The 26307-nt window shown below is 46.1% G+C and overlaps 2 protein-coding genes across 5 annotated transcripts in view; one reads left to right on the forward strand and one right to left on the reverse strand.

Annotated features, from left to right (window-relative positions):
- The window catches only part of kdm2aa (lysine (K)-specific demethylase 2Aa), a 40000-nt gene extending 24099 nt beyond the window's left edge, over window positions 1-15901 (forward strand). For both annotated transcript variants that reach the window (XM_083656085.1, XM_083656086.1), the window contains 10 exons: window positions 1172-1204; window positions 2387-2492; window positions 7844-8138; window positions 8564-8856; window positions 9665-9827; window positions 9940-10188; window positions 10393-10556; window positions 12133-12279; window positions 13813-14031; window positions 15485-15901. In XM_083656085.1, the coding sequence (XP_083512211.1) occupies window positions 1172-1204; window positions 2387-2492; window positions 7844-8138; window positions 8564-8856; window positions 9665-9827; window positions 9940-10188; window positions 10393-10556; window positions 12133-12279; window positions 13813-14031; window positions 15485-15666 (1851 nt within the window). In that variant the 3' untranslated portion in view covers window positions 15667-15901. The remainder of the gene's footprint in view (window positions 1-1171; window positions 1205-2386; window positions 2493-7843; window positions 8139-8563; window positions 8857-9664; window positions 9828-9939; window positions 10189-10392; window positions 10557-12132; window positions 12280-13812; window positions 14032-15484) is intronic.
- A 144-nt stretch (window positions 15902-16045) lies between these two features.
- Window positions 16046-25901, reverse strand: saraf (store-operated calcium entry-associated regulatory factor). Of its 3 annotated transcripts, XR_014553554.1 has the most exons (8): window positions 25656-25901; window positions 24495-24676; window positions 23393-23588; window positions 22890-23165; window positions 19661-19880; window positions 18256-18347; window positions 17202-17416; window positions 16046-17096 (listed from the first exon to the last, which is right to left on the reverse strand). XR_014553554.1 is itself a non-coding variant. In XM_083656090.1 (7 exons), exons 1-7 carry the CDS (start codon window positions 25720-25722, stop codon window positions 17391-17393), a joined length of 1056 nt encoding a protein of 351 aa, XP_083512216.1. In that variant the 5' UTR covers window positions 25723-25901; the 3' UTR covers window positions 16046-17390. The 3 variants fall into 3 exon arrangements, 2 of the variants coding, with proteins under 2 accessions (XP_083512216.1, XP_083512215.1); XM_083656090.1 differs by having other exon boundaries at window positions 16046-17416; window positions 24495-24673; XM_083656089.1 differs by having other exon boundaries at window positions 16046-17416.
- Window positions 25902-26307: the final 406 nt, after the last annotated feature.

The raw sequence follows: 26307 nt of genomic DNA on the forward strand, positions 1-26307 counted from the left end.
CAGCCCTACATACATTACATTAAATGTAATGTAATGTTTAGGGCAGCCCTACATTACATTACATTAAATGTAATGTAATGTTTAGGGCAGCCCTACATTACATTACATTACATGTAATGTTTAGGGCAGCCCTACATTACATTACATGTAATGTAATGTTTAGGGCATTACATGTAATGTAATGTAATGTTTAGGGCAGCCCTACATGCAATATTAGCAGAGAGCATCGACAGCATCATTTCCAGCAAGGAAGTGACTTTGGACAAGAGTTGAAAATGAGGAAAAGCTCTAAACTCTGTCTCATGCTTTGTATTGGAAGTTAACTTGCATTGTCCCTATTCAATCAAATTAAATTAAATCAAATACAAATCATACAAAAAAGCATGTCCTTGACAAAGGGGCGTTAGGTTTGTTAGCGGTGCTTCTTGCTGGCGTTTAAACCACTATTTTTCACAAGAAGTTTCCAGACGATTGGTAGGCGGAGATCTCCAATTGTCTGGGAGCCCGAGACTATGTCAAAGCCTAACGGGTGTCGTGTCTCCTGTCTGTTTCTTTTTCTTTTTCTTTTACTCTATGATTTGTTTTTGTTGGTTTTATTATTTTCTATTTATTTAATTGTAATCCGTCAGTCATCAGGCAGTGATGAGTCGTTGGTTGTGGGCCACCAGCAGCACGTCCCCCTGGTCCTCAGGCTGGGCCCTGCGCTGGGGGGGCCCGGGCTGGCGGTGCCCGGGGCCTCCCAGCAGGATGGGGAGGTGGTCCGCTGTGGGTTCCTCCCTCCTCCTCCTCCTCTTCCTTCCTGCTCTTCCTCCTCCTCGGCCTCACTCCTATTGGTGGCGGCCCCTCTGCCTTCTCAGCCAATCAGCTCGAGACTGGTGAGAGGCGCCGCCTACTCTGCCTATATCCATCCGTGCGTTGCGTGCCGTTCGTGAATAAAAAAACAAAAAAAAACGTATAAATGCTCAAATATAGATATTGAATGTTGACATAAAATATTGAGTATAGTTATCCCATATTGAGCAAGTATTGACAGAAATCTTTACCGGAGAACCCTCAAATCCTCTCAGAAAAGTGGAGAACCGAGGAGCTGAGAAAAGGCTTTTGAGATTCTACTGTCATGTCTTTTCTTCTCATTTCTGGTATTGACATCCTTTTTCTATTGCTATTGCAGCCGAAAGGGGACAAGAACAAAATGCTTCCACTGGTAAGTCTGACCTCTACTGCCCTCTACAGGACGATGGATGTAATTGCTGAATGCATTTTTGAATGAAGGCCTTCTACAATTTCCTCTGTCCTGTACTATCCTCATTTCCTCTTCCTCCTTGAGTGACTCCTTCCTTCCCTCCTTCCTCCTTCAACTATCCTTTCCTTCCTTCCTGATATCATTTCATGCCTTTAATCATTATATGGAAGCGGCGGGGGCGGCTTTAGCTCAGGAGGTAGAGCGGGTCGGCCAATGACGCAAGGGTTGGCGGTTCGATCCCCGCTCCCTCCCAGCTGCTGTCGTTGTGTCCTTGGGCAAGACACTTAACCCTCCTTGCTCCCGATGGTGTGTAGGCACCCTGCGTGGCAGCCTGCCGCCATCGGTGTATGAATGGGTGAATGTAGACTACCTACTGATTGTAAAGCGCTTTGGATAAAAGCGCTATATAAATGCAGGCCATTTATATCCCTCCTCTCTACCCTCTCTTCCATCATTCTTTCCTCGTCATGTCCGTGTTGCCTTCCTCCTCTCTACCCTCTCTTCCATCATTCTTTCCTCGTCATGTCCGTGTTGCCTTCCTCCTCTCTACCCTCTCTTCCATCATTCTTTCCTCGTCATGTCCGTGTTGCCTTCCTCCTCTCTACCCTCTCTTCCATCATTCTTTCCTCGTCATGTCCGTGTTCTCTTCCTTCTCTCTACCCTCTCTTCCATCATTCTTTCCTCGTCATGTCCGTGTTCTCTTCCTTCTCTCTACCCTCTCTTCCATCATTCTTTCCTCGTCATGTCCGTGTTCTCTTCCTTCTCTCTACCCTCTCTTCCATCATTCTTTCCTCGTCATGTCCGTGTTCTCTTCCTTCTCTCTACCCTCTCTTCCATCATTCTTTCCTCGTCATGTCCGTGTTGCCTTCCTCCTCTCTACCCTCTCTTCCATCATTCTTTCCTCGTCATGTCCGTGTTCTCTTCCTTCTCTCTACCCTCTCTTCCATCATTCTTTCCTCGTCATGTCCGTGTTCCCTTCCTTCTCTCTACCCTCTCTTCCATCATTCTTTCCTCGTCATGTCCGTGTTGCCTTCCTCCTCTCTACCCTCTCTTCCATCATTCTTTCCTCGTCATGTCCGTGTTGCCTTCCTTCTCTTCCTCCCGCTGACTTTGTTTCCCTCCTCGCCCCTCCTGACTGTACAGAAGCGCAAGTCTTCCTCCCTGTTGGACGCTCGCATCGCTAAGATTTACCGACGACACAGACACAGTCGAGATGAAGATGACTCGGCCAGTGACGACGATGATGAAGGTTTGTCAGCCTCTTTATCGAGCGATGCATGTGAGCCACTTTTTCTCTTACTCCCAATGTCTTATTCCCTGCTGAAAACCTACAGTATGTATATAGTCTGTGGGCCAGAGCTCAAACATTTCACTTGTCGGTACCACTCAAGGTGGCAAAACTTGCTTATGATTTTTGATAAGATACATGTCTGTAGATGATATTTTGGTACGATAGCCATTCCTGAGTGGTAGCTGTGACACAGTTACCAGCTCGTGAACTTAACCACCCCTAAATTAAATTGCATTTTAGACGCTGGTGCATATCCTGGTTTAGGGTTAGGACATTTTTCAATCTTTTGTACTATTGTCTTTGGTCCTATTTTAAAGGGAACCTTCTTAGCTTTCATTTAAGGCCAGGTGTGAATTTTTCTGACAAATATAGAGGTGACTTGAGCTCTTCAACCCATCAATGACACACATTTTTCCACAATTTCTGCCTAAATTGTGTCATTTCTTTTAGCCCGGTGGCATCAAGGAACATCAGAGACACCAAACACAAAAACTGGAATGCTCACAGCACACGGAGGGGCGTGATTGGGATGGCTTCCCTGATCTGAACCTGAGTGTTCGGTTATTGGACTTCTGTGCTTTAGACATGGATTGGCCATAACAAACACCATGGTCAAGCATAAGGATGCTCTCATAGGTCTATGGTACCAGAGTATCTGATTGATTGATTGATTTTATGGATATAGCAGCACAAAATCCAAGGGATAAACATGTGAAAGTGTGAACACTTATTTCCAACATGGTCCCTGGTCTTATAAAAACAGGACATACAGTAACACATAACATCAAATAGAACAATCAACAAAAACACACAAGTTTAACTCATTGAGTGCCATGGACGAACATGTTCGTCATTTCAAATAGTAACGTAGAGTGCCAAGGACGGACATGTTCGTCAATTGCGTTTTTTGACGGGGGGGATGTCGATCTAAGCCTCTTACATCGCCTCTTACAATATGGGAGCTATTGAATGTGTCTAACCTATTTTACACCCCTAGTTTATAATGATCAAATTGTTGAATTCAACAGCTATTTTACCAATGCTGGCACTGCGTGTGGTTACTATGGCTGAACAAACTAACTAACATGCAACTCACACCATAAGCGACTTTGACCGCGGCACGGCAGTTGTTGGTACAACCCTTCTGAAACTGCTGATCTCACAACAGTCTCAAGAATGTACACAGAATGGTGCAAAAACAACAACTTTGGTCAGCAGAAAAGTATCTCAGAATGCAACACGTCTGTCACTTTGGTAGCCGGTTAACACCGAGCTGAAAGCTGATAGCTACCCAGTATTAGTCTGGCGTTCCAGTAAAGTGCTCCGTGAGTTTAGCTATAATGCCAGGGCAGCTTCTTGCACATTCATTGCAGTGGACTCCATTGTGTATTTGAGTTGGGGTTGGATACTTCAAACAGCACATATTACATTTTTCATTTTCCAAGGAATATTGACTACTGGACTGGCTATATTAGTCGTGTAGCTGCTGCTGGTGGTGGTGGTGCTGGTGGGGGGGGGGGGGGGGGGGGGTGTTCAACCACTTCTGTGAGGCACTGTATGCATGTCACATTGTGATTAGGGGCTGAGCCCCCCTAGAGGTCTGGAACTACAATCGCCCTGCTCCTCATAACACAGAGATAAGTCCAGCTACCAGCAGTCTTAAGCCGTTTTCACACATGCGCTTTATACCGGGAAATGACCAGAAAGCGGTGTAATGCCTTCATGTGTGAAAGTTGTTTTCCGGTATAAGCGCGCCCCCGTCATCGTGGACATTTCACCACTTGTAACCTTGTGATAAGAGCGGTATGTCTGCTTCATGTGTGGGCGTGCCGATTTCCCCCCTCCCCTCTCTGCTCGCTCTCTGGCCAGTCCTTCAGTCAGCAGCAGCCCGACACACAGGACAGACACAGCGAAAATGGCAGCGGCTTGTTCAGAGTCTTGCAAGCTGCCCAACGCTTGTAGAGAAAGCAAATGCACGAAGCGAAATGTGGAAGTATTTTGCTTATGTTGCCGACAGCGAAGGCAAGCCCCTGGACACATCAAACGAAGCCAGTCTGTAAAAAGTGCTTCAACGCGACGCAGGTGAACGGATAAACCAGGCTATTTCTCTCCGACAGGGATCCCAACTTCTTCAAAGATTTCAGTTCAAAGACTGGTTAGCGAATGTGAAGGATACAACATACATGCCCTCTTAAGTCAAACGAGTGTGATTTATTCTGTGACAAGCGAACTTATTTCACCATCATAGTTTTGCCGCCCCCCAAAATACAGCTTCTTTCACGGGTATTTTTACACATGTGATCCCTCAGGTGTGAAGGGAAATAGCCGTTATTGATTTACAGGCAATGTTCCTGTACGCATGTGTGAAAACGGCTTTATTATCAGAGCTCATCTTGACCAGTTACTTCTAACATTAGAAAATAACATTTGAATCTATAGGCCTCAGTATTTCATGAGAATATTAACACAATTACACTAATCTATTATTGACCTAATATTAATTAGGATATGAATAGATTATTAAAAATGATGTGATCATGCTTATGTCAGCATTTTAACTTCTGGGCTGTTCTTGATGAGTGCAAAGTGGGGGTTTTCTAGGTGTGAAAAGGGCGGAGGTGTTTAGGCCCTTTTCTCAGCAGACAGGCACGTTTCCTCTTGAAGCAGGAAACGTGTTCACACTTGTGGTGTCTGTCCACTCAGAGGCTTGTTTCTGAGAAGTGACAGGCAGGAGGGCTTGTAGACCTCTGCAAATGATTTCTGTGACATCACACATCACACACACAGACACACACACACACACACACGGTGGGCATGATGGGCCCTGGGCCTGGACACATAAAGGCCCCCCCCTCACAGCGCACATATGCAGAATTAAGGCCATAATACACGGATTTTGCGGATGTTGTACAGGGAGAAGCTGCAGGAGCGGGCAGTTGCTGCGATGTACGCTGAGTTGGACAGCTGATTGTCAAGGATCACTCCAAGGTTCTTAGCTGTTTGAGAGGGAAACACAGTAGTGTTGTCAATGGAGATGGAAAGGTCGGTGAGGGGACAGTCTTTCCCGGGGAGGAAGAGTAGCTCTGTCTTACCAAGATTCAGCTTGAGATGGTGGGCAGACATCCAGTCGCCAATGTCTTTGAGGCATGCAGCGATACGTGCCTCGATTTGGGTGTCTGAGGGGGGGGAAGAGAGGTAGAGCTGAGTGTCGTCAGCATAGCAGTGATAAGAGAAGCCATGAGATGAGATCACATGGCCCAGAGATCTGATATAGAGAAGGAATAGCAAGGGGCCCATGATTACCTAATGATGTGATGTCATCTTTATGTCTACAGTGATGATGTCATCAGTGATGTCATCCTTCCTGGCTGAGGCTACTCTGTGAGTGAGGCCTGACTAAATGGCCATTGGCAATGTGGACTCTGTCTGTTTCTCTGTTTCAAGAATTGTGTCCGGCCACAGCTATGCCGTTTTACATGCGATCGGGCTGAAACTTTCAGGGGGTGTAAAGAGCACCCATGTGGGTGACTTGACGGATTTTTAAAATTAGGGCAGATTAATTGCCCTAAGGCTGATTGCCCTAAAACACGCTATAGTTCAGTGATGTCATCAGTGATGACGCCATCAGTGATGTCATACATAGGCATTATGACATCATTGTGACATCACTGATGATGCCATCAGTGACACACACACACACGAGAGAGAGAGAGACTGAGGTAGATCAAGAGAGAGGAGGGAGAGGGAGAGGGAGAGAGAGAGGGAGACATTGCGTGCGGCGCGCCAATAGGGCAGGCGAGGCCACGCAGCAGCCGAGCTGTGGGCGAGGCCGTGCAGCGTGTGTATGCGAGGGGGCCAGCTCGGCGAGCTGCAGGGCAGGCGATAGTGAGCCCGCCTAGTATTATACATTTCCGGAATCCTTAGTCCTGGTGAGCAGTCCAGTTTCTGTGTTTTGTGTTTCTCATGTTCCTTGATGCCACAACACACACACACACACACACACACACACACACACACACACACACACACACACACACACACACAGGGCTCAAAGAAAGTCTAGAATTTAGGCGAAAATTATGGAAGAATGTGTGACGGTTTGAAGCGCTCAAGTGACCTCTATATTTGTCAGAAAGAAATCACAACTGCCCTTAAATGAAAGCTAAGAAGGTCCAAAATAGGTCCAAACACAATATTATAAGACATTGAAAAATGCCCTGGCCATGTGCCTAATCAATATGCACCAGCGTCTAAAATGCAATTGACTTTAGGGGTGGTTCACTTCACAAGCTGGTAACTGTGTCACAGCTACCACTCAGGAATGGCTATCATACCAAAATTTCATCTACAGACATGTGTCTTATCAAAAATCATAAGCAAAGTTTTGCCACCTTGAGAGGTACCGGAATCTGGTGTGGCCCATGAACTAATATGGGAGTTGAGTCGTGTTGATGGAGTCCGCTCAAAATCTTCACATTTTAGGGCAAAATATTTCAATTGCATAATTATATTTATGCCTCCGCCGGCAATAGACTGGCCGGAGCCATTATGTTTTGGGGTCCCTCCGTCCAATAATCGTTAATGCGATATCTCAAGAGCGCCTTGACGGAATTTCTTCAAATTTGTCTCAAACATTCACTTGGACTCGAGGATAAACTGATTAGATTTTGGTGGTCAAAGTTCAAGGTTATTTTGTGACCTCATGACTGCCATTCTCATGCTCGTTCACAATATCGCGAACACGCCTTGAAGGACTTTATTCAAATTTGGCTCAAACATTCACTTGGACTCAAGGATGAACTTTTGTATAGTAAACAAAGCACCATATTATTGGGTTTCTGTTGACAGCGTGTCCATACTGCCCATCGGGCTTTCCACACCTGTGTTCAAAACAAAATGACGCATCAGTCATGTCACCATCATTGACTAGGTGCTTTCAGTCCTACAGTAATGACATTTGTGTGTTGGTCCATTTGACGTCCAAATAGCTAAAGCAAATGGACCAACTTACTGACTCCAGCTTACTGACTCCAGCTTACTGACTCCAACTTACTGACTTCAACTTACTGACTCCAACTTACTGACTCCAGCTTACTGACTCCAGCTTACTGACTCCAGCTTACTGACTCCAGCTTACTGACTCCAACTTACTGACTCCAGCTTACTGACTCCAGCTTACTGACTCCAACTTACTGACTCCAGCTTAGTGACTCCAGGCCAGGTAGGATTTTAACTTACTGACTCCAGTAATCACTCTACTCTTTTTGTCTTCTTTCTTCCTGTCTGCATCGATCCGTCCGTCCCTCCAGCCTCTCGGAGGCGGAGCCTGGCCCTACAGGCCCGCGGGGGAGGACACGCCTCCAGGAGGGGGTTCAGGAGAGGAGTGTTGAGAGGAGGCTCCGCCCACAAAGGAAGCAGAGGAGGTGTGGTGACGGGCGGGTCCAGTCACCAGAGGGGGAGGGGCGTGAGGGGGAGAGGGGTGAGGCTGCGGGGAGGCTCCAGGATGCAGAGGAGGGGAGACGACTCTGAGGAGTCAGACGACGATGAGGATGATGACGACGACGATGAGGAGGAAGAGGACAGTGAGGACGCAGAGAAAGAACGGTAGGGCCCTATGAAATTATTTTTTCTAAAATTATTTTTTTCAAAATTACTTTACCTATTTTGTTTAGAATTTCCCCTAAATTCTAGGTTCAATTTAGGACTATTATTTAGTATGACTTTGCTCTCTCAGACATGTTTCTCAAAGTGACAACCAAGTTGTGAGGTGACAACTTTGTTGTCAATCCCCCACCCCAGCAAAACACCCCAATCGAAAACGTAATTATTTCTCTCTAGGCCTACAGTTATCTCTAGGCTTACAATTATGAAAGCATTTAGGTTACTACAATAATTGTCCCTACTTTTTGTTATTATCAATTTCAACCATAGAATATATATGGGCAATTCTGCAATATTCCGTGTTTTACAGTTGATAGCATTTTTATGACCAAATTCTGTGACTCCGTCCGCATTTTCTGAAATCATAGGGTCCTAGAAGGGCGCACTCGACGACGGAGACGGAGGCGCAGGAACGACGATGACGATGATGATGAGGAGGAAGATGAGGACAGCGAGGAGCAGGACTTTGACCCTGAGGACGAGGACCTGGACACGCTGGAGGACGAGGATGAGGAAGACGAAGAGGGGGAGGAGGAGGGTCACTGGGATTCAGACCCAGAGCCCCCGGTCCTCCTGGTGTCTGATCTGAATGACGACGATCTGAGTGGCTCCTACCTGACCGTCACTCTACAGCGCCCCCAAAAGACCAAGACACAGCCAGGTAACAACTACACCAGGAATACTCAACTTGCTTTGCCCGGGGGCCACTTTCGTGAAATGATAGAAGTTCATAAACAAACAATATACATTTTTCTGTAGCGGATTGTAGGTTTTTGGGGTGTCAGCCGGAGTTTATGCTGACAATGTTGTGCACACTGGATAGTTAGTTAGGTTAAGTTAGTTATGTCAGTATATACATAAGTGCCTGGGTAGCGAGCAGACGGCGGTATTTGACAATTTAGCAGCTAAATCATAGATTATTGAAAGATATTCCATATTCCAGACTGAAATGCTATAACAGAAGTGGAGTATTGGTCAGAATGACATGAACATTTGCACACTTATTCAGCGGGCATCTTGCATGTTGCGTTCAGGTGCACTGTAAAAAAAAAAAAAAAAAAGTTTTTTGTTGTTTTTTTTGCAATTCCATCGCGGGCCACACAGGAGCACAGCCACACAGTGATTACTATGGCAATGACGGAGCAGGGGTAATCTGCTGTGTGTGGGGCTGTTCACACATAACGTTTGCATTTTTGCATGGAGAAAGCGTTACCTGGAGCATGTGAGGAGAGGGACTGACTGACTGTGATATTAGGTGAGGTGACGCTAAGCTTACGTCTAAAGCCTACCTCAGACAGCATCTCCGATGGTTGGATGGATGGCATTAGCGCTTCGGAGCGGACAATAATGTTGTGAAACAAGCGAAGGCTCAACGCATTATGGCACCGCAGCGACTTCATAAATCATGAATGAATCCCCCTAACCCTAATATCAGTAAAGTACACCTGGCGTACCTTGTCCTCCCTCAGGCTCCATTGTTCCTAAGCTAGAAGCAGCCATGGGTCCGAGGACGGGTCCAGTGGGTCCGGGTCAGCCGGGCTTCGTCCAGCGCAAGTCTGCTCTCTCCAAACCGTCCCGGCTGAAAGGCGCTGACTCCACACTGGACAGCACCACAGCCAGAGGCCCTGGCAGGTAGGGCTCAACACTACACAATACTGTCATTCAGCTGCCTTGCTCATGGGTAACTGCCTTGCTCATGGGTACCTCAATGGCCATTGTGACATTGTGCGTCTGTATCTGGCAGGCCACGCCGCAACCCTCAGCATGGCGAGCGAGGCACCAGGGATGGGTCTTGGTCTTCAGACGAGGAGGAGACCTCTGCTCCTCAGGCCTCTTCCTCCTTCTCACCTCCAGCCCTGCTGTCGCTGCCCTCCTTCAAGGACGTGGGACACGACCGGGGAGGCGAGAAGGAGGTGTGGGTGTCCGTGTTCAGGTACCTGGGCAGAGCCGAGCTGCTGGCCTGCATGAGCGTCTGTAAGGCCTGGTACAAGTGGTGAGTGACACACAACACTAACACTAACACTAACCCAACACTAACTCTACATCTGCACTTAGAACCTCATATTAGGGTTGCAAATGAGGTCAGTAGCTGACGAAATCCCTCACAGTCCCACAGTCCGCCACGGGGAACGAAGGAGGCTACAACATCTAACGCACACACACATTATAATTCAGCATGTTTCCATGTTACGTGTAGGAGCTGCGACAAGCGTCTGTGGAGCCATGTGGATGTGAGCCGCTGCAGCCCGCTCAGTAACCAGGCCTTAGCAGGCATCATTAAACGCCAGCCCACCTCTCTGGATCTGTCCTGGACCCCCCTGGCCAAGAAACAGCTCAACTGTCTGCTCACCAGGCTACCAGGTACAAACGCAAACACGTCCTGCATACGTACATTACATTACATACACACCTGAAAACTAGGGCCCTAAAATCACACCACTGTATTTCAGGGTATTTCTGTGATGCCTTCAAATATGACTGTGGTTTGTTTTACGTGCTTTTTTGTAACCAAACCACTCCCACAAACTAACCACTCCCACACTGCTACTGAAGTCACAGACCACTCCTACACTGCTACTGAAGTCACAGACCACTCCTACACTGCTACTGAAGTCACAGACCACTCCCACACTGCTACTGAAGTCACAGACACTTCCCACACTGCTACTGAAGTCACAGACCACTCCCACACTGCTACTGAAGTCACAGACCACTCCCACACTGCTACTGAAGTCACAGACACTTCCCACACTGCTACTGAAGTCACAGACCACTCCCACACTGCTACTGAAGTCACAGACACTTCCCACACTGCTACTGAAGTCACAGACACTTCCCACACTGCTACTGAAGTCACAGACCACTCCCACACTGCTACTGAAGTCACAGACACTTCCCACACTGCTACTGAAGTCACAGACCACTCCCACACTGCTACTGAAGTCACAGACACTTCCCACACTGCTACTGAAGTCACAGACCACTCCCACACTGCTACTGAAGTCACAGACACTTCCCACACTGCTACTGAAGTCACAGACCACTCCCACACTGCTACTGAAGTCACAGACCACTCCCACACTGCTACTGAAGTCACAGACCACTCCCACACTGCTACTGAAGTCAGACACTTTCAGCCAAGCTGCTTGTTGCTGTGTGTGTCACAGCGTTACGCTGCATAACAGTGTGACATCATAACAGTGTGACATCATTACCTCAAAAGGTCACAATATTAGGAATATCACAATATGAATGTTTGACAATATGATAATGAACTGTATATCGATAACAATAAAATATGACACCCCTACTGGCGTGTGCCATATCCCACTCATCATTCAAAGTACAAACACAGCCCACAGACTTTCCCAGAATGAATTGCCATTGAAAAACTGAAAGGGGGGAATCAAAGACATCATCCATCTATGTATCTGTCTATCGATCTATCTATAGATATATCTATCTATCTATGGATATATCTATAGATCTATCTGTCTATCTATTTATTTATCTATCTATAGATATATCTATATCTATCTATGGATATATCTATAGATCTGTCTATCTATTTATTTATCTATCTATAGATATATCTATCTATCTAGATATATCTATCTATAGATCTATTTATCTATCTATAGATCTATCTGTCTATCTATAGATCTGTCTGTCTGTCTGTCTATCTATAGATCTATCTGTCTATCTATATCTATCTGTCTGTGTCTCAAACATTGAAAAGTAAAGGAAATGGTCAGGTTAAGAAGAATATGGAAATTGTTTTCTAGAGAACACTCAACAGAAACCATTACCGATGCTTGATATGAGTTTAACTTCTCTCATTCTTTTCTCCTCTCTCCACTCTCTTTTCCATGGCGTCTTCCTCCCTGTCCACCATTCCTCCCACCCTCCTCCTCCTCTCTCCCCTCCCTCCCTCCAGGTCTGAGGGAGTTGAGGGTGGCCGGTCTGTCATGGTTCTGTCTGTCAGCGTTTGTCTCCCCTACTCTGCCCTGCCTCCGCCTGCTGGACCTGCGCTGGTGTGAAGGCCTCAGAGATGAGCAGATGAAGGAGATGATCACTCCGCCTGGTCAGTAGGTTACACTGATATTGGAGAGAACAATTGGATCGGATATCAACGGTCAGCGCCTCTTAAAGGGATATTTCTGAGTTTCATTTCAGTGAGCTTCAGTCAGCTTGCACAGGCAGGAGCATGAGCCCATTGACCTAGCCTAGGTAAACCCAGCCCCCACGTGACTGAGAACAGGTCTGAGAGCAGGTCACTGGGGGATGGGTTTACCCAGGCTACCATTGACCTTGTATTGGTTTGTGGCAAACTATCTCTCTCTCTCCCTGTGTGTGTGTGTGTGTGTGTGTGTGTGTGTGTGTGTGTGTGTGTGTGTCCCTCTGTGTGTGTGTGTGTGTGTGTGTGTGTCTCTCTCTCTCCCTCTGTGTGTGTGTCTCTCTCTCTCCCTCTGTGTGTGTGTCTCTCTCTCTCCCTGTGTGTGTTTGTCTCTCTCTCCCTCTGTGTCTCTCTCTCCCTCTCTGTGTGTGTCTCTCTCTCTCCCTCTGTGTGTGTGTGTCTCTCTCTCCCTGTGTGTGTTTGTCTCTCTCTCCCCTCTGTGTGTGTTTGTCTCTCTCTCTCCCTCTGTGTGTGTGTGTCTCTCTCTCCCCTCTGTGTGTGTTTGTCTCTCTCTCTCCCTCTGTGTGTGTGTCTCTCTCTCCCTCTGTGTGTGTGTGTCTCTCTCCCTCTGTGTGTGTGTGTCTCTCTCTCCCTGTGTGTGTTTGTCTCTCTCCCCTCTGTGTGTGTTTGTCTCTCTCTCTCCCTCTGTGTGTGTGTCTCTCTCTCTCCCTCTGTGTGTGTGTGTGTCTCTCTCTCTCCCTCTGTGTGTGTGTCTCTCTCTCCCTGTGTGTGTGTCTCTCTCTCTCCCTCTGTGTGTGTGTGTCTCTCTCTCCCTCTGTGTGTGTGTCTCTCTCCCTCTGTGTGTGTGTCTCTCTCTCTCCCTCTGTGTGTGTTTGTCTCTCTCTCCCTCTGTGTGTGTGTGTCTCTCTCTCCCTCTGTGTGTGTGTCTCGCTCCCTCTGTGTGTGTGTCTCTCTCTCTCCCTCTGTGTGTGTGTGTCTCTCTCTCCCTCTGTGTGTGTGTCTCTCTCTCTCCCTCTGTGTGTGTGTCTCTCTCCCTCTGTGTGTGTGTCTCTCTCTCTCCCTCTGTGTGTGTGTCTCTCCCTGTGTGTGTTTGTCTCTCTCTCTCCCCTCTGTGTGTGTTTGTCTCTCTCTCTCCCTCTGTGTGTGTGTCTCTCTCTCCCTCTGTGTGTGTGTCTCTCTCTCCCTCTGTGTGTGTGTCTCTCTCTCCCTCTGTGTGTGTGTGTCTCTCTCTCCCTGTGTGTGTTTGTCTCTCTCTCTCCCCTCTGTGTGTGTTTGTCTCTCTCTCTCCCTCTGTGTGTGTGTCTCTCTCTCCCTCTGTGTGTGTGTCTCTCTCTCCCTCTGTGTGTGTGTCTCTCTCTCTCCCTCTGTGTGTGTGTGTCTCTCTCTCCCTGTGTGTGTTTGTCTCTCTCTCCCTCTGTGTCTCTCTCTCCCTCTGTGTGTGTCTCTCTCTCTCCCTCTGTGTGTGTGTCTTCCCTCCAGGTTGGGAGTCCTCTCGCAGCAGACTGAGGAACATGGTAACGTTGCGTCTGTCTGGTCTGGAGGTGAGCGAGTCGACCCTGAGGCTGCTGCAGCGCCACATGCCCCAGCTGGAGAGGCTGGACCTGGCTCACTGTAAGGACGTCACCGACGCCTCCATCGCCCTGCTGGCAGCGGCCGGGAGCCACACCCGCAACAACCTCAGCGAGCTCACACTGGCTGGTGGGTGCACAGTGTCAGACTTTGACTCTCTCTACTCTAAATGAAACCATAGTTCCCCTCGCATCAAATAAAATTAGCTGATTTAACCATGCAATAGCAGCAGAAAGGCTAAATAACAATATAGGGCTACTAGCTGCTTCAATATGGGCACACGCACACACGCACACCTGCCAACAACAATTGGCTGTGAAAAAGACGACCCCTTTGAAAATGTTTTTTCCCTCGCCAAATGTAGCCTAACTTTGGAGTGTTATTTATTAGCTACCTCCCTGACAAACTAGCATGACATGGTTGGTACAAATCGATTCCTCAAGTCTTCTAGTTTCATATGATACCAGAAACTTCACTCTGGCTTTAAAACTGAGCCTGCTGCAGCCTCTGAAAGTAAATGTTCAAAAATCCGCCAAATACGGCTACTAGTACTCAGGGTTAATTTATGTAAAAACTTGTCTGTAAAAAGAAATCTGCAATTCTCTGGCGGACCACAGTTTGGAAACCAATGATATAGATTAGAAGATAGTGTCTGACCCAGTCTCTTCCTGCAGGTTGTAATCGTGCGTTCCTTTATCGCAAAATAACTGGGATGTGGAGGCTAAATGACATCACATCATCGTTTTGTTAGCGTTCCATTTGCAGAAAAGTTGAGCTGGGAAGTTCACTGTTCACTGGTCAGATCCACTCGCTAGCCAGGCTAGCCATTGTTAGCAATAACAGTTGACAACATGGCATTTCGTGGCATTTCGAGCATACAAACACTGCAGCCTCATGTCCACACAGATAGATGTTAGGCAGTGCTGTGTGTACCGCTGATTTAATGAGACACAAACAAAACAGAAGTGCTAAACAACATTACTACGATTATAACTACTGTTGTTGCACGGCGCAGCCATCTTGGATTTTTGAGTTCGGGGCTGCTGAGGCTCCTACGAGTTTGGAATGGGAAATAGCAGCTCTGGTGACGTCACCGTCCCAGCTCATGACCTTTGAAGTCGTAAGATTACCACTTCCCAGTTATAAAGGAATGCACGATAACTTCCTGACAGACTGCTGTCCTCTCTGACCCTGTCTCTTCCTGCAGGTTGTAACTTCCTGACTGATGGCTGTCTGTCCTACCTGAAGCATCTGTCCTCTCTGACCCTGTCTCTCCCTGCAGGTTGTAACTTCCTGACTGACGGCTGTCTGTCCTACCTGAAGCATCTGTCCTCTCTGACCCTGTCTCTTCCTGCAGGTTGTAACTTCCTGACTGATGGCTGTCTGTCCTACCTGAAGCATCTGTCCTCTCTGACCCTGTCTCTCCCTGCAGGTTGTAACTTCCTGACTGACGGCTGTCTGTCCTACCTGAAGCATCTGTCCTCTCTGACCCTGTCTCTCCCTGCAGGTTGTAACTTCCTGACAGACGGCTGTCTGTCCTACCTGAAGCATCTGTCCTCTCTGACCCTGTCTCTCCCTGCAGGTTGTAACTTCCTGACTGATGGCTGTCTGTCCTACCTGAAGCGTCTGTCCTCTCTGACTCTGCTGGACCTCAGAGGCTGTAAAGGCATCAGCAGGCGAGGCTGTGACGCCTTCATCTCTGACCTCACCCACATCGCCCTCTACTGCATGACGGAGGAAAAGCTCATCCAGCGGATAGACTAACAATGCAACACCTTTTTAATGAGACAAAAACAAGGAGAATAAATGGCGTCTCCCCGGTTGTTTATAGTCTGTCATTACATTTTTGGACTTCCAAGTGAACAGTGGGAATATTTGATCAGGCTGAAATCTGGAATAGATGTTTGTTAATTTTTGCAATAGAAGTTTTTGGTTACATTTTTTGTACTGTGAATATGAAAGCGGCTTGAGACTGACTAGGGATGAAACACCTTGTTAGCACATAATGTAAATCTACCCCCCATCTTTATTTTCTGTGTATTCTATGTTGGCATGCTGGTGTGCGTGCCGTTATTTACGCATACGTTTATGTGTTTACATTGTTCTGTTTCGTCCAGGTTGAGTCAGACACTACATTTTCTGAGGCTTTTGACCATTTTATTTGTACCTTTCCAGGAAAAGTGTGAAAAACGTTAATACAATTTAAATATACTGTACATGGCGGTGTTTGTGTCATACTTGAGTTTGGAATTGTTATGGCATGGTTAAGTTTAATATATACCATGTTTAAAACCTCTACAGCAAATATACAATTAGAAAAAAATGCTCATAGTATCAGCACAATTAAAGAGTGAAAATAAACTGTAAAATGAAGTTGAGGTGACAGCGCTCATCTGGAGTAAAGAAGTGTGCAGTCACACCAATTAACCATTCGCCAACAACTAACATTCAAGAATGTTTGATTGGTGCCATAAACACAAAGGTGGTTGTGGTTAAGTAAGTTAACCCTTTAATCTTAACTACATCTTTTTTTACTTGCCGTACATTTTGTGTGTTTGAGCTGGACTGTAGTCCAGTAGTAACAAAAAAAAAAGGCGGCCAGATGGGAGGGAGACAAGAGGGAGGAGGCCAGACAGGAGGAGAGGGAAGGAGGAGGAGGCGGAGAGGAACTGAAGAGACACCTGTAGGCCACCTCTATAACCTAGGCTCCTCTCTCCCTTGTCTGGCCTGTCTCTCCTGCGCCCCTCCGCAGACACCCTAACCCGCAGTGTAGGGAATGCACAGAATCTACTTCTTTCCATTGAAAATAACTCATTCTGGCTCAGCACACATCAAGAGGAATATACTTATATTTGAAGAACACCTGAGGTGCAGGATAGCTTGGGTAGTCCTTGAGGGAGGGGGACTAAAAGAGAAAAAAAATACAACAGCAGATATCTAAACATATCCAACACATCCATTACTTTACAGGTATTGTGTGTGACAGCAAACATACAGTATAAGAAACATAATATGTTCTAATTCTTCCTATGGGAATTGATGTCTATGGGGGAGAGGGGTCTATAAGAGTGATAATTAAAGACAAAAACAAGTGGGGAAACCATTAAGAAAGTCCATGTTCTTCTAAACAAGCTCAGATCAGATCAGGCTTAATCAGTGGTTGGTATGAAAGTGATCACTTAACCCATTGATACCTTATGCAGCATTTGTGTGTGTATCCCTTTAAGACCGCGAACCACGTGCAAACTTGAAGGGATACACACAAATGCTGCATCAGGTATCAATGGGTTAAGAGATACTTGTATAACTGATTAGCAAGGTTCCATATTGTTGCATCACACAATCTCCACATAATTGACTGTCTCTTGTAGTTTTTGACCAACATGAAGAAAGATGCTCGTATGTTCTCCATGGATGTGGGCCTATCTCGGTCTGGGTCTTGTCTCCTGGTCGTAATCTACTGAAGAGATCCTCCACCTCCATGGGTTCTATCTTCTCTTGGTTCCCCCAAAACCTGCCAACACAAACACCAGCACTGCACTGAGGCTTAAAAAAACAAAACTATTTCATGACAATGATTATTGGATAATTGTAATATGTAACCTAACCTGCTAAGTAGAGATATTGGCCTAACCTGAGCAGTTTCCCCCCCAATATTTTTATTTTGCAATTTTTAGAACATCAACAAACAAAAGCAAACGCATACGGGAAAAGAAATTAAATGAAAAAACAAACAAATAAACAAAATGTACACATGGTACCTGGTGCCACCAGCCGCACAATGTGCCTACGTGCCCGCAAAAGACGCTATGCATGGGATCTCGCACAAGGGGGTCCATGGGAGACCAACCGGGCGAGTCACCCGTCGCCCCCTAACCTCGTCAAGGTAGGCCAGAAACGGGTCTTAAATAGCTAGAAATCTTTTAAGTGAGTTGGTCCTCAGGAACCTGAGTCTCTCCATCCATATAACAGAGATCATGTCCGCCAAACACAGCTGAAAAGAGGGTGGAGAGGGGGACTTCCATTCCTGCAGAATGAGTTTCTTGGCGACAATTGTCCCATGTCAGAGACTGTTGCACAGCTGTCGGGAAGTCGAGAGAGGATTCTGAGCAGCCGAAGATAGCGGTTTAAAATCCGGACATAGTTTTTCATGACGAAACTTAAATTAAAGTTTTCTAAGGTCCCAGGTTTCTCTAAGTTAGCAAATAGCATAGCTGGCAGGGAAGAGTTGACAATAGAGCTGGCCTCCATTTTCAGCCACAGGGGGGCCTGGGAGTTAAATTGCTAGGAGTAACCTGAGCAGGGAGTTAACCCAACTCTCTGTGTATGATAATAACCATTGACTTGTTGTACCTGAGGCGGTGCGTGTGCCAGTGCTGAAGGTGGCAGGAGGAGGTCTGCTGTCAGAGTGATGGCTGTAGTTATTATAGCTGTGGGGTTGAGTCCTGCCAAACAAACACACAGCACAAGATCTACGTCACATGAAGCTCTACGTGACACGGGAATTCTCAGTGTCATCTATCTATAGATCTATAGATAGACAGTGTCATCTATCTATCTATAGATCTATAGATAGATAGACAGTGTCGTCTATGTATAGATCTATAGATAGACAGTGTCATCTATCTATAGATCTATAGATAGACAGTGTCATCTATCGATCTATAGATAGATAGACAGTGTCATCTATCTATCTATAGATCTATAGACAGTGTCGTCTATCCATCTATAGATCTATATATAGACAGTGTCATCACCCAAGGATTTAGTTTTTGGGGGTGCAAAGACATCAGGGGTAAAACAACAACAACATTGGAATATAGGATGAATCAGCATGACATCACGACAACAAAAAAGCACTTCCGGGTGCCACTGCAGCAGTTAACTAGTATGAAATGAAGCTGAAAAGTGCCAAACAAACCTTAATAGCTCATCACATCACATCGCTTCTATTTTGATATTGTGAGTGAGAGAGCAGAAGTAGCTAAAGGGTCTGATGTATAATATGTCATGTTAAAGTCATGTGAACTGCCGCAGTTTTAAAATGTCTGAATTTAGTAAAAAGTACAGCCTGCTAGAGAGATTTCTGAAACAGCACATAAGATAAATTAAAGCTGAACTAAGGTGATAGAGTCCTAAAAGTGGTGACTGGTTTAAAGTTTAAATGGAGTGTCGAGCTTAAAGTATGGAGTAGTTCAAGACTCAAAGAGGGCGTGGTTTCACAGCAGTTGCCCCCAGAAGTCTGTTGAAGCCGTTTGTTTACCAACGTCCTGATCCCTCAGTAAAGAAAATTTTACACTGCCTATTTTCTTTGATCATTTTGATACCCAAGTTGACATTTGTGTATGAAATATGAAAGGACGATATTGGATTTTTTTTTGCACATCCAAGTCTCTCCTGTAGTGGAATGAACACATTATTATGCATATTCTTATTGTGATGGCGCACTGGCAGATGCAGACATAAATACAATGTTTTTACAAATGTACACATTCACTGAGCAAAATACTTCAACTTAGGGTAGGGAAAAATGGCATATTTTTATTCATGTAACATTTCAAACAAAACTGTCAGATGAATCCTACTGGCTGGCATAGGGTTAGCCGTCATATCTCATCACATCAGGGTATGGTATCCATCGATACCATACCGATATCATCGTGCATCCCTAATATGAACATTCATAACAGGTGTTTTTCTCTCTGGTTGACTCAGTCATTGCTGTCAGTCATTGCTGTCTGTCTGTCCATCCACTCACCTCTGGCGCCCGAAGAGATATCCCATCAGCCCTCCTGCCCCCATGCCCGTCCAGAAGCCGCCTCCTGTACCCCCTGCTGCACGGCCCCCTGGGTAGTGCTGTCCAGAGCTGTTGTAGTCGCTGCGGAAGCCGTAGCCTGGGTTGGCACCAGGATAGCCCGGGTTGGCACCAGGATAGCCCGGGTTGGCACCAGGATAGCCCGGCTTGGCACCAGGATAGTCTGAACAGTAACCAAGAGTGGATGCAAGATTTTAAAATGTACATTTTAAGCTAATCTTAACTACGATCATATCAAACATTATATATTATATTATATACCATCTTCAAGTCAGTGTAAACCGTCCACAATTCTAAAATGTTATCGTTTTCCTTTGTTATTGTCATCTATAGTGGTTATTTGCAGAAAAACACAATTAAAAGTAACTCAATTTGTAACTTGTGTTACTTGACAGAGTATCTGGTATAATATTACTGAAATCATATTGTAATGAGTTATATTACAGTTACTACTAAAAGTAATATATTACATGTAATGTTACTTTTGTAATGAGTTACCCCCACTGATCGCGATATAGCCTAAAATATAAAGATATTATTTAGAGGCCATATCACCCATCCGTAGCTTCAAACGACCAAAACTTTTAGCCAGCGACCAAATAAATCCCCCCCAAAAAATGATAAATCCCCCCTATCTGAAGAACATAAGGGGGGAATTCCCCCTAGTTTGCAAAGCGGATTTCAGGCATCTAACCAAAAGCCCCATATAAAAATCCCATTGACATCCAGATGAGAGAACCAGGGGATGCTGCTAACTATGGCCTACAAAAAGATGTCATCCCTGCGGTACCCTATATGAGTCTGCATGACCTACCCGTAAAGTCAGGTACCCTATATGAGTCTGCATGACCTACCCGTAAAGTCAGGTACCCTATATGAGTCTGCATGACCTACCCGTAAAGTCAGGTACCCTATATGAGTCTGCATGACCTACCCGTGAAGTCAGGTACCCTATATGAGTCTGCATGACCTACCCGTAAAGTCAGGTACCCTATATGAGTCTGCATGACCTACCCGTAAAGTCAGGTACCCTATATGAGTCTGCATGACCTACCCGTGAAGTCAGGTACCCTATATGAGTCTGCATGACCTACCCGTAAAGTCAGGTACCCTATATGAGTCTGCATGACCTACCCGTAAAGTCAGGTACCCTATATGGGTCTGCATGACCTACCCGTAAAGTCAGGTACCCTATATGAGTCTGCATGACCTACCCGTAAAGTCAGGTACCCTATATGAGTCTGCATGACCTACCCGTAAAGTCAGGTACCCTATATGAGTCTGCATGACCTACCCGTAAAGTCAGGTACCCTATATGAGTCTGCATGACCTACCCGTAAAGTCAGGTACCCTATATGAGTCTGCATGACCTACCCGTAAAGTCAGGTACCCTATATGAGTCTGCATGACCTACCCGTGAAGTCAGGTACCCTATATGAGTCTGCATGACCTACCCGTAAAGTCAGGTACCCTATATGAGTCTGCATGACCTACCCGTAAAGTCAGGTACCCTATATGGGTCTGCATGACCTACCCGTAAAGTCAGGTACCCTATATGAGTCTGCATGACCTACCCGTAAAGTCAGGTACCCTATATGAGTCTGCATGACCTACCCGTAAAGTCAGGTACCCTATATGAGTCTGCATGACCTACCCGTAAAGTCAGGTACCCTATATGAGTCTGCATGACCTACCCGTAAAGTCAGGTACCCTATATGAGTCTGCATGACCTACCCGTAAAGTCAGGTACCCTATATGAGTCTGCATGACCTACCCGTAAAGTCAGGTACCCTATATGAGTCTGCATGACCTACCCGTAAAGTCAGGTACCCTATATGAGTCTGCATGACCTACCCGTAAAGTCAGGTACCCTATATGGGTCTGCATGACCTACCCGTAAAGTCAGGTACCCTATATGGGTCTGCATGACCTACCCGTAAAGTCAGGTACCCTATATGAGTCTGCATGACCTACCCGTAAAGTCAGGTACCCTATATGAGTCTGCATGACCTACCCGTAAAGTCAGGTACCCTATATGAGTCTGCATGACCTACCCGTAAAGTCAGATACCCTATATGAGTCTGCATGACCTACCCGTAAAGTCAGGTACCCTATATGAGTCTGCATGACCTACCCGTAAAGTCAGGTACCCTATATGAGTCTGCATGACCTACCCGTAAAGTCAGGTACCCTATATGAGTCTGCATGACCTACCCGTAAAGTCAGGTACCCTATATGAGTCTGCATGACCTACCCGTAAAGTCAGGTACCCTATATGAGTCTGCATGACCTACCCGTAAAGTCAGGTACCCTATATGAGTCTGCATGACCTACCCGTAAAGTCAGGTACCCTATATGAGTCTGCATGACCTACCCGTAAAGTCAGGTACCCTATATGAGTCTGCATGCCTACCCGTAAAGTCAGGTACCCTATATGAGTCTGCATGACCTACCCGTAAAGTCAGGTACCCTATATGAGTCTGCATGACCTACCCGTAAAGTCAGGTACCCTATATGAGTCTGCATGACCTACCCGTAAAGTCAGGTACCCTATATGAGTCTGCATGACCTACCCGTAAAGTCAGGTACCCTATATGAGTCTGCATGCCTACCCGTAAAGTCAGGTACCCTATATGAGTCTGCATGACCTACCCGTGAAGTCAGGTACCCTATATGAGTCTGCATGACCTACCCGTAAAGTCAGGTACCCTATATGAGTCTGCATGACCTACCCGTGAAGTCAGGTACCCTATATGAGTCTGCATGACCTACCCGTAAAGTCAGGTACCCTATATGAGTCTGCATGACCTACCCGTAAAGTCAGGTACCCTATATGAGTCTGCATGACCTACCCGTAAAGTCAGGTACCCTATATGAGTCTGCATGACCTACCCGTAAAGTCAGGTACCCTATATGAGTCTGCATGACCTACCCGTAAAGTCAGGTACCCTATATGAGTCTGCATGACCTACCCGTAAAGTCAGGTACCCTATATGAGTCTGCATGACCTACCCGTAAAGTCAGGTACCCTATATGAGTCTGCATGACCTACCCGTAAAGTCAGGTACCCTATATGAGTCTGCATGACCTACCCGTAAAGTCAGGTACCCTATATGAGTCTGCATGACCTACCCGTAAAGTCAGGTACCCTATATGAGTCTGCATGACCTACCCGTAAAGTCAGGTTTGAACCCGGGGGGCGGGGGTCCTGCGGTGTGGCCACGGTGCTCGTCTCCAGGGTACGCCCCCTGGTGGCCCTCAGTGCTGGAGCTGAGGAACAGCTTGTAGACGCCGTAGGCTAGCAGCAGCAGCACAGCCACCACCAGCAGGCTGCCGGAGTCCTGGCTGGCAGGAGGCTGGGAGCTCTGGTGAGGTTGTTGGTTACCATGGTGACGATGCTTGTTGCCGGAGAAACCGCTGAAGAAGCTAGAGGCAAAATCCCCCAAACCTGAGACACATAACAGGCAGAGAAAGAGATTCCAAAGACATGTTCATATTCAGGGTTCTTCTTCTAAAACATCAAATTCAGGACTTTCCAGGCCCAAGTCCCTCAAATTCAAGGAGCCAACATGGCTACTTTGAGACACGAGTCAAGGTTCATTACTGTCTATGAGGGTCTGTTTGAGCCTACATCTATCAGGGTCTGTTTGAGCCTACATCGATTCACCCTCCTACCTCCAAACCCCTTGGAGCCATAGTGTGAGCCCCCGGCCCCTTGCGTCCTCCGGCCCTCCTCCGTCAGCTCCAGCGTGTACTCCAGCCCACAGGAGCCCTTCAGGACGTAGGCGTCGTCAGGGTGGCTGTAGCCCTCGCAGCTCACCTCGATGCGGCCAAAGCGGTAGGCGTTGTCCATGTCTGTCTTACATTCCCACTGTGGGGGGGAGACAAGGAGGGACAGACAGCGCTTAGTTTTTTTTATTTTTTTCATCAGGGACAGTGCACATTAATCAACATCAATATCAATGTAAATGTAAATGTGCCAGGGTTAGCTTAAGAGCTCATTTGCACCTGTAGTCCCCGAGCAGGAGACAATTCTATAGAGCTTAACAGTCACGTGACGTCTCTTGCCCCGGGTTTTAAGGCTGGAACCAAGTCAACCTTTGACCTGTGACCTGTGACCTACTGAATCCTGAGTGACCATAAAACATTTCACATAAAACAAAAAATAACGAGCGGGGGAACGATTAGATCTCCCCCCCATCTTTATTGTTTTTGCTCCAAGTGAAAGGGAGGGATGCAGGAGGGATTCGCTAATATCCGATACGCTGATATTTTCCAACTCTTTTGGCCGATTGCCGATGAATGCATGCATACCCCGCCCCCCAATTAACATGCATAGCCCGCCCCCCAATTAACATGCATACCCCGCCCCCCAATTAAAAAGAAAAAAGAAGAAAAAGGAGTAGCCCACTGGCAGATACAGACATAAATACAATGCTTTTCAAAATGTACACATTCAATAGAAAATTACTTCAACTTCGGTTATGTAAAACATGCCATATTTTTTATTTATGTATTTAGTTGTTTTTTTATTTTTTTTTTATTTTTTTATTCATTAAGCATTGAGCATTTGGGCATAATTAAAGCGTCATATCGGCAGACATGTTTGCCTCCAATACACAATGAATGGGAAGCATGGAAATATCCCATAAGAGATTAAAGTAGCGATACAGGGGACGTCTCCCTTTGCCAATCCAGGTATGACTACGTGTACTCAGCCCTTGTCCCAATACAGTACTAACTACATCCACCTGTCCCTCAGTCCCTCTCTCCTCACCTGTGCGTCGGTCCCATCCCAGCCTTTGTTGTGACACTGGACCACCTCTGGGCTGAAGGCGGTGCAGCCGGCAGAGCCTCCCACACACTGCAGCTGCAGCACGGGGCTGGAGCGCCTGGCCGTGGTGTGTCTGCCCTGGTACAGCGTCAACACCTGCACGTCACGCAGCAGCACGCTGCCTGTAGAGACACACCTGTCTATCAAAACACTCTGGGGACAGCATCTCAAATAGGAGGAGCCTGTCTGACACCTTTTTTGCTCAGTAGCCAATGAGGCAAAGACAGTTTTTTGTTTTGTTTTTTTCTAGTCAAATGTAATCTAAAGCTTCCAGAGAAGTAAGTACTTGCATTCCATCATCTTTATTGGTAATATACCAATGCTCATTACTGTATAACAATGCATTTGCGTTTATTCAATGTATTTACTGCATTACTAAAATTGGTAAGTGTCATACCATTTTATCAACGTTGATTTCTTATTACCCCCACACACAATTATTTTTAAACAAACGTTCTGTAACCTCATTTCCAAAATATATACATACATTAGATACACATGAAATTAGCTTTTCACTTCTACAACTTTCTACAGAAAAGAAATCGCCCAAAAAATGTAAATAAGGAAATATCTCGGGGGGGGGGGTGCGACACAACACCGGAAGTTAGAACACTTGCTTTTTATTCTGTCGTAAACTACACTACACTGCACACTATTACACACAACGTTACTGTATCCATTGATGTTATGGGTTGATGATTAAACTCAATCTTATTCATCTAGACTGCTTCACTGGAATTATGTTGCCAGGGAACAGTTTGAAACCTTATGGGCTATATGCACTACTCCACTACTTCCTGAAATGAGTACAGCTTCTTTATTTCCTGTCATCACTATTGGATGAAGTGATTAATGTCAGGTGTGCTGCAGTCACAACAATGATCAGGCACACCTGATTCATCACTTCATCCAATAGTGTAGGACAGGAAATGAAGAAGCTGGACTCATTTCAGGAAGTAAAGAAGTTGTGCATGTCGTGTATTCCCTCCGTCAGTGTAACGTTAGCTTTCAACCGTTTATTTCCTGTCAGCTAGCAAACACTACAGCAGGTAATAAGCTAGGAATGTTTTAGAATGTTTATGTTGTCAAGTTGAAAGTACCGACCTTCATTCCAGCTGTCGACGTCCTCCACCAACAGACACGACAGCAGAAGCAAAATAACCAGTTTCATTTTTCCCGTTGTGTTCCCACGAGTCTCCAAATATCACCGTCTGTCTGTGCTGCGTGTAGCCGTTAACGTCTGTCTGTGCTGCGTGTAGCTGTTAACGTCTGTCTGTGCTGCGTGTAGCTGTTAACGTTCGCTCATCTGAAACTCATTTACCTGAATACATCGGAATACACTACAGCCATGGCGGGCGACGTTACAGCCATAACTTCCTGGTTTGCGTCATCTGTTGTTGTAGTCGTTTGGCATCCAAAATGTTGCATTGCCGCCACCTACTGGTTTCAAACTGAACCGAACTCCACTTCACTAAATACAAAAAATAATAAAATAAATTCCCACCCATTTCCCGTTCTACTACAACTCTATTTTCCAGATGTTGAGAGAGCTGAAGTGAAAAGCTTCCCTCAGCAGCTCCTGCACACCTGCTCAAGAAACCCCCACAACTCTTGCTTATGTACATTTTCTCTGGCTGCTTATCCACTCCAGCATGAGTTAATTACCAGAGAGCCAAACACTATATTCTTCATGCTTCCTGGCTGATTTGACCGCTTTGGTTTCTTGTCTCACTCCTTCTCCCCACATTTACCACAT

This window comes from Poromitra crassiceps, assembly GCF_964638095.1.
Source record: "Poromitra crassiceps genome assembly, chromosome: 19".
In the NCBI taxonomy this organism is placed as follows: Eukaryota; Metazoa; Chordata; class Actinopteri; order Beryciformes; family Melamphaidae; genus Poromitra; species Poromitra crassiceps.